This window comes from Papaver somniferum, chromosome 6 (genome assembly GCF_003573695.1).
Source record: "Papaver somniferum cultivar HN1 chromosome 6, ASM357369v1, whole genome shotgun sequence".
Lineage (NCBI taxonomy): Eukaryota > Viridiplantae > Streptophyta > Magnoliopsida > Ranunculales > Papaveraceae > Papaver > Papaver somniferum.
The window spans coordinates 83,891,921-83,906,738 of record NC_039363.1 but is presented as its reverse complement, the minus strand read 5'-3'; the positions used below and the strand labels follow the sequence as shown (position 1 = coordinate 83,906,738).

Below are 14,818 nucleotides of genomic sequence, written 5' to 3'. Positions count from 1 at the left end.
CATCCCATACCCAACAAGTATCCGAGAATACCAGTACCCCGAGGACTATGCTTCTCCGAAATTCAAGATGTATGATGGACAAGGAAATGCGCAAGAACACCTTAGCCGATTCCTATCGACAATGAATGACAACGCCTCCCATGGAAAGTTGTGCTTAAGAGAATTTCCTAAATCACTAACGACACGGCATTCACCTGGTACGACAATTTAAAGGCGGGTAACAGTTCCCCGTCCGGTTTGTTTATTTTGACAAAAACGAATAACAATTTGCCGTATAGTCTCCTGTCACTCAATCCCATGGTTGATTTTTCACTCATTCGGATGAAGAATTGTCCATTTTGAAAGTGATGGTCTCTTTTGGAGTCTATCCCATAACCCCTGCTCTAAAAAAGGTGAAAAAATTCATTTCCTAACAAAGCACAGTTGCGGGGATAGCTCAGTTGGGAGAGCGTCAGACTGAAGATCTGAAGGTCGCGTGTAGATCCACGCTCACCACATCAAATTCTGCTTTTTTTTCTTTTTTTCTCAGAATTGTTTGGGAGATACGAATCCAACATCGGTAATACCGCCTTGGGATATTCGGTTTTTATGTTACCGAAATGCAATCAAGAGGAAGAGATCCCTCTTCCCTTGACTTGGTTTAGTTTAGGGGACGTACTCCCACTTTATTAACTAGCAATTAATTCTGATATATTTAATTAGCCCTCCTTAATCCAGAGCCATCTTCAAAAGTGCCGTATAAACTCGGCAGCATATATTTTGGCAAATCTGATTAAAACCTCGTAACCGATTTCAGTTGCTAGTAAGTTGACAGAACATCAAAAATCTTTACCTTTCCGCACAGAATAAGTCATATTGCCAACTGTCGGGCGAGAGAATCTTGTCAAATTTCGATATTGGTTGCTGACATTTAACCTTCTGATTCTGATTCAACCCTCTTTTTTGTTTGTTGCTTAACTCTGCATAAGCTTACATTCTGCTCAAAACCAAGCCTACTCTAAACGAGTTTGTTTAATACGTCTACGTATTTAAAACCTCTCCCCGTCAACACTTATGGGATGTAAAAGCAGACGTATCGTCGTCTCAACTCTCAACCTCATCAATCAATGAACTAATCAATATGATTATTGGACCACTGGCAGGACATCGTACTCAACCACATGTATAAGGCAGGCAGACTGCTTACTTGAAAAAAGATGATGTATCCTACCACAACAACTGATGCATTATGCGAGGTGCATTTTTGATTTTGAGTTTAGCACAAAAACAGTTAAAACGGTAGGGTCCAATGAAAACAAGAAAAGAAACAATAAAAAGATTACCAAATATTATTATTATAGGATTTGGAACTACCACAATACAAGGTTTTTTATTTGTGTTCTAGTATTCAATTTCGGTTTTTATACTACTCCCTAATACAAGGATTTGGAACTACCACAATCAACATAAACAACAAAACCTTCAGCAGTAATTACTACTCCCTAATACATTTTATTTCTCTTTAAATACTCTTTTTATATATTCTTCTCTTCTCCAAGTGTCTTACTAGATTTTTGGGGTACGTAAATCATTTACAAACAAAACAAAACGAAAAAAAGTTGGATATGTATTTAATGAAGTAATGTTTTCGTTCTGTGAAAATGGGGAGATTGTTAGATTACTTCTTGGGTAAAGATGGAACAAGAAGGTTCATCATCAAGAGGAAAGATAGTGATGCTGGTGAAGCAGGTAATCTCATCTCTATATTGCTGCATTTCATTTTTCATGTTTTCGTCACCTATCAGATTTACATGTTCATGAGATCCTTTTGTTTCTGTTTCTGTTTCATAATATCATGCGAAAAAGCCTGCTGATTAATCTTTTAATTTCTGTTTTTGGATTTATGATATCTGAGATTTAGTTGTCCTTGATGAATTTAAGAAGATAATGTTTGGATATGTAAACTGGATTACAACTGTGTTTAGGTTTTTCTGTAGTAGTACACTTTAGCTTCACGATGTTGGGAACTTGATTATTCACTAATGGCCTTCTTTGTTTTTCTTTGTATTCAAAGAAAAGTTGTTCATTTGGTTTAATCTCGTTTACATTACTAGGCCGGGCATTGGAGGAACTACGGTCTTCACTTTTCAATGATTTACGATCTTCGGAAGGAGCTAAGCGTCAACAGCAGCGGTTATGTGGACCTTCCGTGGCGCTGACCTTCAATTTTGTGGTTTCCGTGGCAATAATCATGGCAAACAAATTGGTTTGTATCTAATTCCACACTATGTATGAGAGGATAGTGTATCGTTCTCACGCATTTTCTGATACCTAATGAATTGTGTTCGTCAGGTGATGGGGAAGGTTGGTTTTAACTATCCAATATTCCTTACATTAATCCATTACATCTCTGCGTGGTTTCTTCTCGCGATCTTCAAGGCATTGTCGTTGTTACCAGTTTCTCCTCCTTCAAAATCTACGCCTTTCTCTTCACTCTTTGCTTTGGGTGCAGTTATGTCTTTCTCTACAGGCCTTGCTAATATCAGTTTAAAACATAACAGGTATGAAATATACCTACGCCTTTCTTGTGGTAAAATTTCTTAGTGCATATCGACTTGCAATGTCACATTTGTCTACCTCACGTATCCAATTCCATCTGTGCTTTTACTTTTTCAGCGTTGGATTCTATCAGATGGCAAAAATTGCAGTCACTCCAACAATTGTTCTAGCTGAGTTCATTCTCTTCACTAAGAAAGTTTCCTTCAATAAGGTGCGTATCAACATTTCCACTGAAATATCTGCAACACAACACAACGTGATTATTAAACTACGAAGTTACCAGTCACGCACACTTCTTCATATCAAAATATGTAAGATCGCTAAGAAAGCTTGTTTTTTTTTATTAAAAAAAGTGTACATGGCTGATAACTTTGTCAGTTTAATGGTCTCACCACATTGTACAGTTTTGCTATTACTTATGGAAGTTATAAGAATTACTGATTCAACTCTCATGTCAAAATGGTAGGCTCTTTCTCTAGCCGTTGTCTCAGTAGGTGTGGCGGTTGCAACCGTGACAGACCTTGAATTTAACTTTTTTGGTGCGTGCATTGCACTAGCATGGATAGTTCCAAGTGCTATAAATAAGATACTCTGGTCTAATCTGCAACAAAAAGGAAATTGGACTGCTCTAGCGTATGTATCAAACTTTTTTTCAGTGTGTATAAGCAATTATCTCTCGATCTCAGTTGTAACTGAATCACAATGCGTAACTGTAGGTTGATGTGGAAGACCACACCAACTACCATTTTCTTCTTGCTTGCATTGATGCCATGGTTGGATCCACCCGGAGTCTTATCCTTCGCATGGGACGTCAATAACACGTCAGCTATAGCCATATCAGCACTCCTTGGTTTTCTACTTCAATGGTCTGGAGCTTTGGCACTTGGGTAAGATTCTTTTCCCTCATTCTAATGGTCAAGGTAACTTTCTTTTCCTACAATCGATTATCACTAACTTTACAAAGCAAAAAAAAAAAATGCACGCAGAGCTACATCGGCAACATCGCATGTTGTTCTGGGTCAATTCAAGACTTGCGTAATCCTGCTTGGAGGATATCTGATATTCAGTTCAGATCCAGGGGTTCTGAGTATCTGTGGAGCTGTGACTGCTCTGTGCGGAATGTCAGTATATACCTCTCTAAACTTGCAAGAGGCGAAGGAGTCGAGCAAGTTATTGCCAAAGCAGAATTCTTCTTTGACAAAAACCAAATCCAATGTTGCTGTAGTTAACTTAGAAAAACTAGAAGTGAAGAGTGACACTACAGAAACTGTTGTTTGAAATTTGAACTTAATCATCTCATAAAGCGGTAGCTGGTGAGAAAAAGCGAAAGATCCATATGAATGTTATGATAGATTATGATTATACTGTTTCATTGCCAGACTCTGAGAGAGAATTGTACAGACAGACATCATCTTACAGCAAAGATTTCTACAGTGGTAACTTGATCATAATTTGAGCTGTATCGTGTCCTAGAGCACCCGAATAGCATTCCTAAGTTCACTGGCCGTGGAGCTGATGGTTGACCTTTCTTTATTAATTTCTCTCCATCACTCAATTCCTGCTAAAATACCTTACATTCTCATTGATCATTCAAAACAAATATCAAATAAGTGAGCTGTAGTAAACCACTATAGTGAATCACCAGACCTACTGCCTTAGCATATCAAACCCCTCTATTTAAACCCAACTGCTAATTTGCTAATTACAAATACAAGGGTATAGCCTACTTTTAGGCAACCTAGGAGGCTGGCACTTTCTAACAGCTTCAAGGCGCAACCATAACATTTAGATCGTTTTGACAGTTGAACAAATGTAATTCTACACCTTTATAACCAATTACAACAACGTAAAGTTTGTTTAGTACAGAATTTAATTTTAGCTACCAAAATTTAATTTACAGGCAAGAATTGGTGAAACTAAGGTTGATGAATGAGAAAAAAGCACCAAATTTTTATCTTACCTTCGGAGAAGTCCTAGGAGACACCCAGATAAAGGAAAAGAAATGAAAATACCAAATCTTTTCAGCACCTACAGTCTACAGACAATTAGAAGGCTAGAAGAAGAATAAGAACAAAAGGAGGGGAACCCGAAACCCAGCAGTAACTAACAAAAGACCTGCTCTGTCCATCAATTTCTCTCTAAATTAACTTGAAAAATGGTCATTTAGTAAATTTGTCTTCCATTCACCACTGGAAAAATCTTCCCCAGTTTCTCAGCCATCTTTATATTATTTACACTCCAAAAGCAGGCCGCTGTATTTTCTCCCCTAACTTTTTGGGTCTCTCAGAAAATCCAGAAGATTGACTTGTATTTCTGGTTTTAGTAAGTCTCCAAAAAATATAATGTAACTTCTTTCTATTTCAGTAAGTATTGGTCCAATTCACCTGTGTGCGTTGAGGCTGCTGCTGATAAACACCTGCAGGAGGCCCTACCATTTCAACAGCTCCAGTCATGGCTTGAGACTGCTGAAGCAGAGGGTGAACAGTTGCTCCTCCCATTGTCTGTGTTGGGTGATATATCCCAGCAAATGCTGGATGCCCAGTTTGGGATGGAGCAAATGCTATGTGCTGTCCCTGAGGCAGATTGTAAAAAGGACCAGCCTGCATTCCAGAAATCTCTCTCCCTGGTGCAGGAACCCAGACAGCTGAACCACCTTCACTCTGCAAAAACAAGTGTGATCTAAGTTACATAAAAGCATATCTAAAAGTCACTGAAGCTGGCATAGCCCAACACCAGAACTGGCTCCTTCGACAGGAAACGTCAAACCCTATGCCCAACACAAATTGCGGAGTAAATTCTCTTTAAAGACCACATAAAACTGATCCTTACCCCACAATGCAGTGGCTCTTTTGGCTTCTATGGTGGAACAGACCATATATTGAATCAAACTACCCAAACATGTACTAACTTGAGTAATACACAAAATGCTGACCATATTTGAATTTATAGTTTCACCATTCCGTTTTTTAGCCTGTAACTGCAACTAGTCGTTATGATAGACAAATCACTTAAGCTAAGGTTTATGATAGACAAATCACTTAAGCTACGGTTTATGGTAAATAAACAAACCTGTGGAGCGGTGATGCAAACATTATTTTCTTTAAACTGAGGTGGCACTAGATCTTCATTCCCGGAGGAGTTACCACCAGTGGTGCAAGCGGGACTGGGACTGTAACCAGCTGGGAGGGAGCTAAACTGTGCATAGCCGGGTTGCATTCCAATGTGGGTTGGGTTTCCTGTAGTGCCGCCAACTTTGAATTGTGGAAGAGAGTATTTGATACCTGTAGCAGCAGCAGCTGTTGCTGCAACAGGAGTCGGGTACACACTTCCACTTGGGGGTTGTTGAGGGAACGCACTGTTGCTCAAGAATTGGTGAATTGTGGGAGGTGGCACAAAATAAGGTGAATAGTATGAGCCGTATGGAAGGTAATTTGGAGGAAAATGAGGCATGTGCATCGCTTGAGGGTGTCGAAAAACAGGGACTGGTTGCTGGGATACCGAAATAGAACTTGGCATGACTCCAGTAGCTTGGCTCGCATGAGGTGTTGGACTTGTAGAATGAATAAGAAAGTCCCCACTCTGCAACCAGCCATATTTATACATAAAAATCAGGAGTTGACATAATAAATATTTAACAAATGATTCTAAATAGGAGCATGCTATAACAGTACAGGGAGCCTTTTCAAGAAGATGATGTATAATGCACACTATCGTCCAAACCATGAAACAACAGATGTGGAAGGCATGTTGCGAAAGAATAATATGGTTACAGAGTTATTTATAACAAAAAATGTAGATACTAAATATATCATGAAAAAACAAATTGAATGAGCTAGGCATGTCTAGGAACTCTTCTGCCCTCTATTGACTAGTTTGGACAGCAACCATATAACAGAACATAGACATTTGAGTACATAAAACACACACACGCGCGTCTACCAATATCTACCGCACCAAAAGACACATACTACCAGTATAAGATAATGGTGTAGGTCTCCTTCCCAGACCCTGTGTAGACAGAACCAAATACACCAATAGAGTAGCAAATCCAACTACCAAAGTGAAAGAATCGGATACCTACTGAAGTTTCTCGTGGAATTACATCTCATGTATTATGAAAAACTAACGAGCTTACAGTGCACAACATTCCCAAAATCATAAGTGCACACACCTCAGACTAATACTTGTCACCTGCGCTACCCTAATATCGCATGGGTGGAAGGTACAAAGAACATTGGGCTAGACATGGGCGATAGCTACGTGGATCAGCAGTCCACAGTCTACACGAACACTGAACACGAGCTTAACCTTCATAAGGTAGTTGCCATCCAAACGAGTGAATGACGACTCTAGTTCTGACACTGGAAGGATTCTGTAACTATATGAGTTTTGGCTTTAATAAGATCAAGAAATTTACTTATCATCTGCACAACCTTGATCAACGACAGTGTCTTATCTGGAGCTTTTGGTTCTTTAAGATACCCAACAAGATAAGTTGGAAGAACTACGCACCTATGCGCTGAGGTTTATAAACATCAAGCTGTAACATGTATGAAGTGCATACCTCTTGAGGAGACTGACCAGCCTGCGAAGATAATAGTGCTATATTTCCATTAAACTTGGTTGCAGCAGCAGCAGCGGGTGCAAGTAAGGGAGAGAAGCGGCCGTCGCCGTCAGTACCAGCTCGATATACTTGGCTGTAATAGTTTGCAGGATCAAATGATTGCTGAACCTAGACAGCAAAAAGAATTTTGCAAAGATTAAATGTAAGTACAAAATGATGTTGAAAGAGCACAACTTAGGGTTATAATTTACAAAAGATGCTTTTAATCCCACTGGTACATATATCGATGAATTTTAATGGGAAAAAAAGGGAAATACAAATCAAATACTAACAGAGAGAAGATGGAGAGCTTACGACAAAGGCACGTGCCTGGGGGTCAGAGCTATCGAAGGGCGCAAACTGGGTTCCCAACATTGGCGGCATCAATCCAAAAGTGGAGTACGTCGGAACAGTGTGGACGACGGAAAATTGAGGACCTTCTGGAGGGAGTACGGTCTCAAACTTGGGCTGGTCATGATCCTCCACTGCAGAAGATGAAATATTGGCCTCTTCAGGTGATATATTTTCCATCACATCCGTGGGCGACTGTGAGTCGTCAAAATTTTCTCCTTCCTGGGCATCTTCGGGTGTCTCCTGATTGCTGCACCCCAGATAAAAAAGAAACAAAACATATGGTAAGATTTTCATGTCCAGAGAACATAACATGAAAACAGAAAGAAAAAAAAAAGCAAAAAAACACCAGAGATATGCAGCAGAGGTCCAGCAAGAGTTACTCAAGTCATTCAAGAAATTAGTCCTATGATGTGGGGTATCCAACTGTAGCCAGCCCATTCACAACTGACAACACGTAACGACTTTCGAAGCTCATTAATGCTACTGATGAGTAAGCTTTGGCCCACTAGTGTCACATCTAACAATCTAAGGACTTTTACGGAAAAATGAGAGCTGCTATGCTTACTGACCTCGAGAACGATTCTTCAGCAACTTCTTCAGTTTCCCGAGGGGATTCCGATAAAGGTGTATAGCTCTTTTCAGCATCATGGCCACCAATATAGCTTGTTGTCACGCCAAAACCAGCTTCAAAGCTTCCAAAACTCAACCCACTTCTTTCAGATTCAGCGACATGGAGATGGTTCGGAATAATAACATGTTGACTGTCAGAGAAATGCACCTCTTCTAGCTTCTTCTGAAGTGGCATAATTGCAACTTCAGATACAGACTCCGTAAGTTCAGGCACTGACTCGACACCGGCCTCGTCTGTAACAGTTTCAATCTTTAACATGGCAACTTCCCCTGAAGCCAAAGCTGCATTTGAATTCATTGGCTTTGGTTTCCACTCCCTACCAGGGCCTACAGCTGGATACAAAAATGAAAATCATTATCAGATAATTTAACAACCGTAGATTTTCTTCTAAATTCACTAATTCTCCATCACTAGCTTTAGTAGCATGTAGCTCCTAGAACTGGTTTACTAACACATTCCATGCAGGAAACAATATCATTGGTGAACTGTAGTTGAAACAGTAGCACAAAAACTGGTAAGTATCAATATTACCTTTCTGAGGGCCAGAAATCTGTTGGGGGCGACTACCATAATTCGATGATGGCCTGCTAATTGACCCACCTTGTGAAGAAGAAGGTTCTGACAACTCCAACTGCTGGCTGTTTTCCGCTCCCAAAGATTTTACCGTCATCTGCATTGCAAATAGAAGGGAGTTATCAATTTCTAGATTTGGTTTTGGTTTTTGAAGGTAACAAATAAACATAATGTTTAGTTGATTGTGAGAGAGAACTATATTTACTTGGGAACTGTCTGCAATCTCCTGACAAGTAGAGGATATAGTATCGTCAGGGACATCTGAGTTAGGTTCCACAGCTGCACGTTGAACCCTCACTTCACGCTTAATTGTTCCTACTGCACCAGGGACTTGTGAGTCTACAGACGGCACCAGAACAGGATCTGAAGCCGAGGAATAAACTCCAAGCACAGATGGTGGTGGTACAATGTGCTTGGGATTGGGTGTAGACCTCTCACGTGAAATGTTGACTCCAGATGGTGGGGTAATTTTTCCATTAACATGTGGTTCTGGTGCATTCCTTACCTTAGTAAAGTTCACAGAAAAGTTCGTACCACCACCTGTGGCCATCTGTGAGGGAGGCCCAAGAATTGAACTTCCATTAGGAGTATTAAAATTTCCATTTGCCATCCCTGGTAGAGAACTGTAAAAATAACCAATGTAATTATAATTCATTCACATTCCAATCAAATGCTAGTTACAGATAAGAACTCAGAAAGGCGGTATATCTAAAAGAAACTGGAGACTGAGACATTTCTAATAAAACTCTACAGAAAGCTACCTTGCAGCTTTATTTTCCATATCCAGAGAAACCGGCAAATCAAGAATACCCGCTTTATCTGATCCCCGATTGACTCCATTTTCCTTCACATATATACCATTTCTCCCAACACCAGCATCTGGACAGACAGCTATTTTAGACAAATGAAGTAGACAATAATAAAAACCAAAGAACAGAGGAACATAAGTTTCCCACATTAAATTATGGTTTAGAAATGTATCGTTTAACCAAGGCCGTAGGCAAATTCGATTGTGAGACTGAGATTATGAGGGAATTTGAACCTTGAGAATTGTAGCGAGGAAACTCGTTTGGCCGACCACTCCTACCTCCTCGCCCCTGGGGGGCAGGCCTCCACCTAGAATCTGCCGACTCTCTGATGTTCACATTCTGCAATGAAAAAAGCATACATTGATAATGATTTGAAAAGGCAGTAGAAAAACTTCAGTAGAAACATGACTTTATGTACTTAAGATCAAAGAAGCTGATTTGTTCTGAATCAAAGTAGATCTCAAATGAAATACATCGATGTAAGCGTAACAGACTTGAAACATCACAACCTCGTGTAGAAAATTGGTACCGCTGAAGACTCCCAGAACACATAACAGTAACTACACTTTGCTAACAATAAGAATAGTCATGTGTTGGATCCAATCCTCCCATAGACATTTAAAATTTAACAGATACCGCATATTAGTGTCAGAAAAAACGGATTGAGGAGTTTCCCCGTATCCACCTTCAACCATGTAAATATATTGACCTTTTTAAAAAGAAGACGAGAAAGGCGAACATTGATTATTTTCAAGAAAAAGTCATTCCACAGAAAAAATATTGAATGGGTAAAATGTAACTGCAATAGGTTCCAAGAATGGGTCTTTCAAACACAGTTCAGAATGCATACAACCTTAAACAAAGCTTCGTGTCATCACTATTACCTTAAATTTAATCAAGAGAGTTAGAAGAGATGGTTACCTCTTTTTTCTTATCACGCTTCCTCTTGACCTCATGAAATGTATCTGCACAGCAATTCATAAACTTTTTTTGAGATTGCAAGCACAAGGAAGACACTAATCACGTCACAAAATACCCTAGGATAATAGACAGATAAAAAAAGGCAAGTCCATCACACAACCACCAACGCAGTAGAAAGAGGAGAATAATCACATCTACTTCCAAGTTACAAGACCCATTCTGATAATTTCAGTTCTACTATCTTATTACATGTTATTTGAAATTAGGGCAAACAAAGTGAAAAATGAACCAATGTAGGGCAAAAAAAAAAAGTGAAGTCAAAAGACTCACAACATAACCTAGTGTATTTAGCTGCTAAAGATTCAATTTTTCCTCTCTGAACAGCAACATAGAAAGAGAATCATTAACCCATTATCACAACTCAGTTAAACATAGAAACACATCAATACCAAGAATAAGGAGAAAAAACTTGACCTAAAACAGAAACAAATTTCAAAAGAAATACATTTTAGAATGGAAAACGAAAGTATTTACCTTGATACAATAGTCTCTGAGTGGTCTCGTTTGGATCCATAGAACACTCTTTAAGCATTGCATATATTTCATCATCACTGTGATTACCAGCGATCTCTTTGATGTCTTGGATCGTTTTCTTAACGGTGTTAGGGATTGAAACCCTAGAAAGGCTACTCATGTTTTCTTAGAGGAAAAAAATGTGAAAATAGAGAGAAGGAGAGAGGCAAGGGGTAAAGTAAAGGCAGAGTCTTTCAGAAAATGAAAACAAACAGAGAAAAGGGAATGGAGAGGGTTTGGAAGAATAAGAAGAAAAAAAGGGGGAAACTTTTGTTGAGGTTTTGAATTGAAAACCTAAAAAGGACGAAAGAAGAAGAAGAAGAAGAGAGGGGAAGAAAAAAATAAAAATAGAGAGAGAAGAAGAGACGGGAAAAAAATGATGTTAAGACAATGCTACACCTCCTTTGGAGTGTTTGGAGTGTTTCGGGCTTTTGTAGTTGTTTTTCATGTTATTTTCATTTTGTTTTTTTTATTTTTTATGAAAATAATCCGAATCTATTTTCCTTGTTTTATGTTGTGCTTTGAGCCAAACCGAAAATAAGGAAAGCACATTAAAAATTAAATTGGGTTAGTGCTGGGCGAGTCTAGTCGAGTAAGCAAATTTGGTGTTTTGCATATAAGACGTGTTCCTATGCACCGGGGTCAAACCATTTTGTTTGTCATAGCATGTGGCGTGCCAAGTCAGCTGCGCCATTATGGAAAAACAACTTAGCGGCAGTCTGTCTATCAATAAATATTAACTATATTGAAGGCGTTGTATTTTCCATCGCTTGATGGAAATACCATTCAACGGCTATTTCCCTCGGCTTCATTCTTATATGTTTTGACGTATTCTTAGATTCTTTTTGTCCTTTCACTTACTTACACCTACTTCTACATATATTTGACGTATTTTTTTACATGTAATCTCAATTTTAAATTTCATAATCATCAATTGCAAGATACAACGAAGAGAAGAATATAATTATAAATTGGTTTAAATTACAGCAAGAAACGCATTGATAAGTGCATAATTCATATGATTTTATTCCATACTTGCTTTAGCTATTATTCTTGCATATTTTCGTATTGTTGCTCTTGTTTGCTCTTATGTGTCTATATTAGGTGAATCATCCAAAAGGGAGCTACAAAGTGCTGAAAAGATCTAGGAAGAGAAGTATTCCAAGTATCCAAGTCCAAGAGAAGTTGAAGAAGTGCGACGAAAAGGAGCAGAACGCTCAAAATCAAGACTCGGGCCAAAGACCGATCTTAACTCATTCAAATTAAGGATTTCTCATCACCATGTTGAAGAGAATTTAAATATAAAAAGTGCAAAAAGAATGAGGTCGTTCCGATTTCGGACAAAGAAGTTGTGGCCCAAACGAGTTTTTATTGAATACCGAAGACAGTAGGGTACGCATACCTAAGTTCCGAAAATTTCTGCTGGAATTTGAGATACGCATACCGGTACGCATACTTAACAAGTATGAAAACATGTATAAACTCCTTGGAAGGCCTAAGGGCACGTTTGGGGTCGCTGGTTCGTGTTTTCGGGTCGGGTTCTTGAACCGAACTAAATACTTAGGGACCAAGCAATGTAAACCTATAAAAAGGGTTATGTAAAAGAATATCAGCTCATATCACAAGTTCTACATCAAAAACCTAGGATTTACCCCTTTAGGGGGAAACCACCATTATTCATCTTCTTTGTAATATGAGTAGCTAAATCCTTTGTTGATTAAGGATGAATTCAATGTTCCAAGAGTGAAGCTTTATTAATAATACAAATTTATTTGAGGTTTTAATCATCATCATTTGTTTTCATTATATCTAGTGTTTATGGTTGATTCTTAGATTGGTTTGGAGTGCACACTAGATTAGTCTATTAATCATTTTATTGCTAGTAGCGAGTTGAGCGATCCGTAATGGTCGTGCATCTCCTGCACTAGTAGAAAACATGAGACCTTGCAAAGGGATTTTGTAAAGCAATCATGTGTGGAAACAACACTAGTAAGTGAACCGAGTGTACTGAGTTTAGCTGCTGGGATCAAACCTAAGTTCACAAATCCTAAAGCGTTCGATTGAGTTACACCTTGTAAGCGTACCTCGAGGCGGCTCAGTTGAATAGAATCCGGTGATAAAGCGTACTTGTTATCCGGTGATATAAGGAGTTTTGGGGATAGCAAAGCATACCTGTTATCCGGTGATATAAGGAGTTTTGGGGATAGCAAAGCGTACCTGTTATTTTACGGTTGGTAATGAATGGTTCTAACGGAAGATAGATAAGTATTATAATCCTGTTAACGCTTGGTAACGACGAAGAATTCCTTAATCATCTCTTTTCTTTATCATTGTATTTTTATTTATCTTACAACCAAATCCCCCTTTTGTTATTTACTTTATCTTGCTGATCAAATAACCTATCAATTACACAGCTCTCTGTGGGAACGATCTCTTACTACCGCTATATTACCAGTTAATTAGTGGGAAATATATTTATTAATTTGTTGAGCCTACGACAGCCCATCATGCATCAACGGAGGTTGCAACAACTTGATGATGAGGAAACTGAAGCTAAAGAACTAATAAACACTCTAATGCTCGTAAATTCGGGCTAAATACCTAGAGTTCCAGATCCAAAAGAAATATTCTCAAGAAGATATACTTGTTGAGGGAGGGAATTTTATCTCTAGAAGCTGATGTATGATTATTTTCTTCCAAATTGTGTGTACTCTTTGGTCAAGATTTCCAACATCGGTTCTGCATGCCTCGACACCTGGTGAAAAAGACCGTTGACGAGCTTTGTCGGGTAGAACCTCAATTTAATTATCAGTTTGATGCGCTAAATATTAAAGGTCATAGTCCTGAACAAAAACTTACTTCGGACTTAAGGATTCTAGGTTATGGAAAACCAGCGGATGCGAAATATGAGTACTTTCTTTATCAGGTAGAACTTCACTCACCTATTTTTCGTTGTTTTGCGAAGTAATAGTTAATCATTTTGGTTCAACGTATTTATGAAAATCAACTGAGGAAAATGTTAGACAAATATTAAGGGAGAATGAGGACAGGGGATTCCCAAGAATGCTAGGTGGTATTATCTGTATGCATTGGGGATGGAAGAGATGCCTTGTTTATTGGGCCGGTCAATACAAAGGATCGTTACCAGAAATCAGTTGTTATCTTTAAAGCTGCTTCTTCTTCTGATTGTTGGATATGGCACGATTTTTTGGGTCATCCGGGTTCACAAAATGATATTAATGTTTTTCGCAAGTCGCCCCTGTTTGAAGATCTAAAATATGGAATTTGTCCCCAAATCCGTTTCACAATCAACGGCAACCAGTACACTCGTGAGTATTATTTCGCGGATGGAGTTGGGTATTTCTAGAGAGATGAAGAAATTCAATAGAGATTTAGAAATTCTATTTTGAGTTGAAATGGTTTTGAAGTTGTGTATTTATAAAGGGGAATTTTTATACATTTGATGATGAGTTGATAAACGTTGATCAAACTGTCTAGCGCTAGCATTTGTATGACCCTCAAGCGATGTCTATTCTATCGTTTGCTGGAAAGTCTGTTGTGTATGCCTAAGTGGTATGTTTGACACTTTTGCATATACGTCTGCCACTTTTCCATACCCATAGTGGGTGCAAAAGTGGCAAATCATGGTGTTTGACATGTACATGGGAATAGGCCTAAGGGATGAAAAAAATAGTCGCTTGGCTATGTTATGGTTGTTAGTGACCGTAACTTGATCGCCTCACAAGCTTTCCCAAAAATTTTATTCATCATTCTAGGTTCTCTCAAAGTTCGTGGTTCCAAATTCATTTTAGAGGA

At 38.7% G+C, this 14,818-nt stretch overlaps 2 protein-coding genes and 1 non-coding gene across 9 annotated transcripts; 2 read left to right on the top strand and 1 right to left on the bottom strand.

Moving 5' to 3' along the window:
• The first annotated feature begins 425 nt into the window (after positions 1–425).
• On the top strand, positions 426–497 carry TRNAF-GAA. Its single transcript has one exon. It is a non-coding gene; the product is annotated as a tRNA-Phe (tRNA).
• A 916-nt stretch (positions 498–1,413) lies between these two features.
• On the top strand, positions 1,414–3,931 carry LOC113288212 (nucleotide-sugar uncharacterized transporter 2-like). Its single transcript, XM_026537177.1, has 7 exons — positions 1,414–1,728; positions 2,094–2,245; positions 2,332–2,540; positions 2,656–2,749; positions 3,005–3,171; positions 3,255–3,425; positions 3,525–3,931. Exons 1-7 carry the CDS (start codon positions 1,641–1,643, stop codon positions 3,814–3,816), a joined length of 1,173 nt encoding a protein of 390 aa, XP_026392962.1. The 5' UTR covers positions 1,414–1,640; the 3' UTR covers positions 3,817–3,931.
• A 400-nt stretch (positions 3,932–4,331) lies between these two features.
• Positions 4,332–11,388, bottom strand: LOC113288210 (GBF-interacting protein 1-like). 7 transcript variants are annotated; one of them, XM_026537174.1, is made up of 12 exons: positions 10,964–11,388; positions 10,430–10,473; positions 9,742–9,847; positions 9,461–9,590; positions 8,905–9,322; positions 8,658–8,796; positions 8,065–8,458; positions 7,457–7,742; positions 7,103–7,270; positions 5,608–6,117; positions 5,368–5,515; positions 5,070–5,198 (listed from the first exon to the last, which is right to left on the bottom strand). In XM_026537174.1, the coding sequence occupies exons 1-12, from the start codon at positions 11,121–11,123 to the stop codon at positions 5,194–5,196; spliced, it is 2,508 nt and encodes an 835-aa protein (XP_026392959.1). In that variant the 5' UTR covers positions 11,124–11,388; the 3' UTR covers positions 5,070–5,193. The 7 variants fall into 7 exon arrangements, with proteins under 7 accessions (XP_026392955.1, XP_026392957.1, XP_026392958.1 ...); XM_026537175.1 differs by having other exon boundaries at positions 5,368–5,509; XM_026537170.1 differs by lacking the exon at positions 5,368–5,515 and having other exon boundaries at positions 4,332–5,198.
• Between the last annotated feature and the right edge of the window lie 3,430 nt (positions 11,389–14,818).

Excerpts from the sequence above, each read along its gene's own strand:
- LOC113288212 (XM_026537177.1), top strand. The coding sequence starts at position 1,641 with ATGGGGAGATTGTTAGATTACTTCTTGGGTAAAGATGGAACAAGAAGG. Across the intron at positions 2,541-2,655 it reads ATCAGTTTAAAACATAACAG|CGTTGGATTCTATCAGATGG; the intron begins GTATGAAATATA and ends TTACTTTTTCAG. Across the intron at positions 3,172-3,254 it reads GGAAATTGGACTGCTCTAGC|GTTGATGTGGAAGACCACAC; the intron begins GTATGTATCAAA and ends GCGTAACTGTAG.
- LOC113288210 (XM_026537170.1), bottom strand. The coding sequence starts at position 11,123 with ATGAGTAGCCTTTCTAGGGTTTCAATCCCTAACACCGTTAAGAAAACG. Across the intron at positions 7,271-7,456 it reads CCCAGGCACGTGCCTTTGTC|GTTCAGCAATCATTTGATCC; the intron begins GTAAGCTCTCCA and ends TTTGCTGTCTAG. Across the intron at positions 5,199-5,607 it reads TTTGCATCACCGCTCCACAG|AGTGAAGGTGGTTCAGCTGT; the intron begins GTTTGTTTATTT and ends TTGTTTTTGCAG.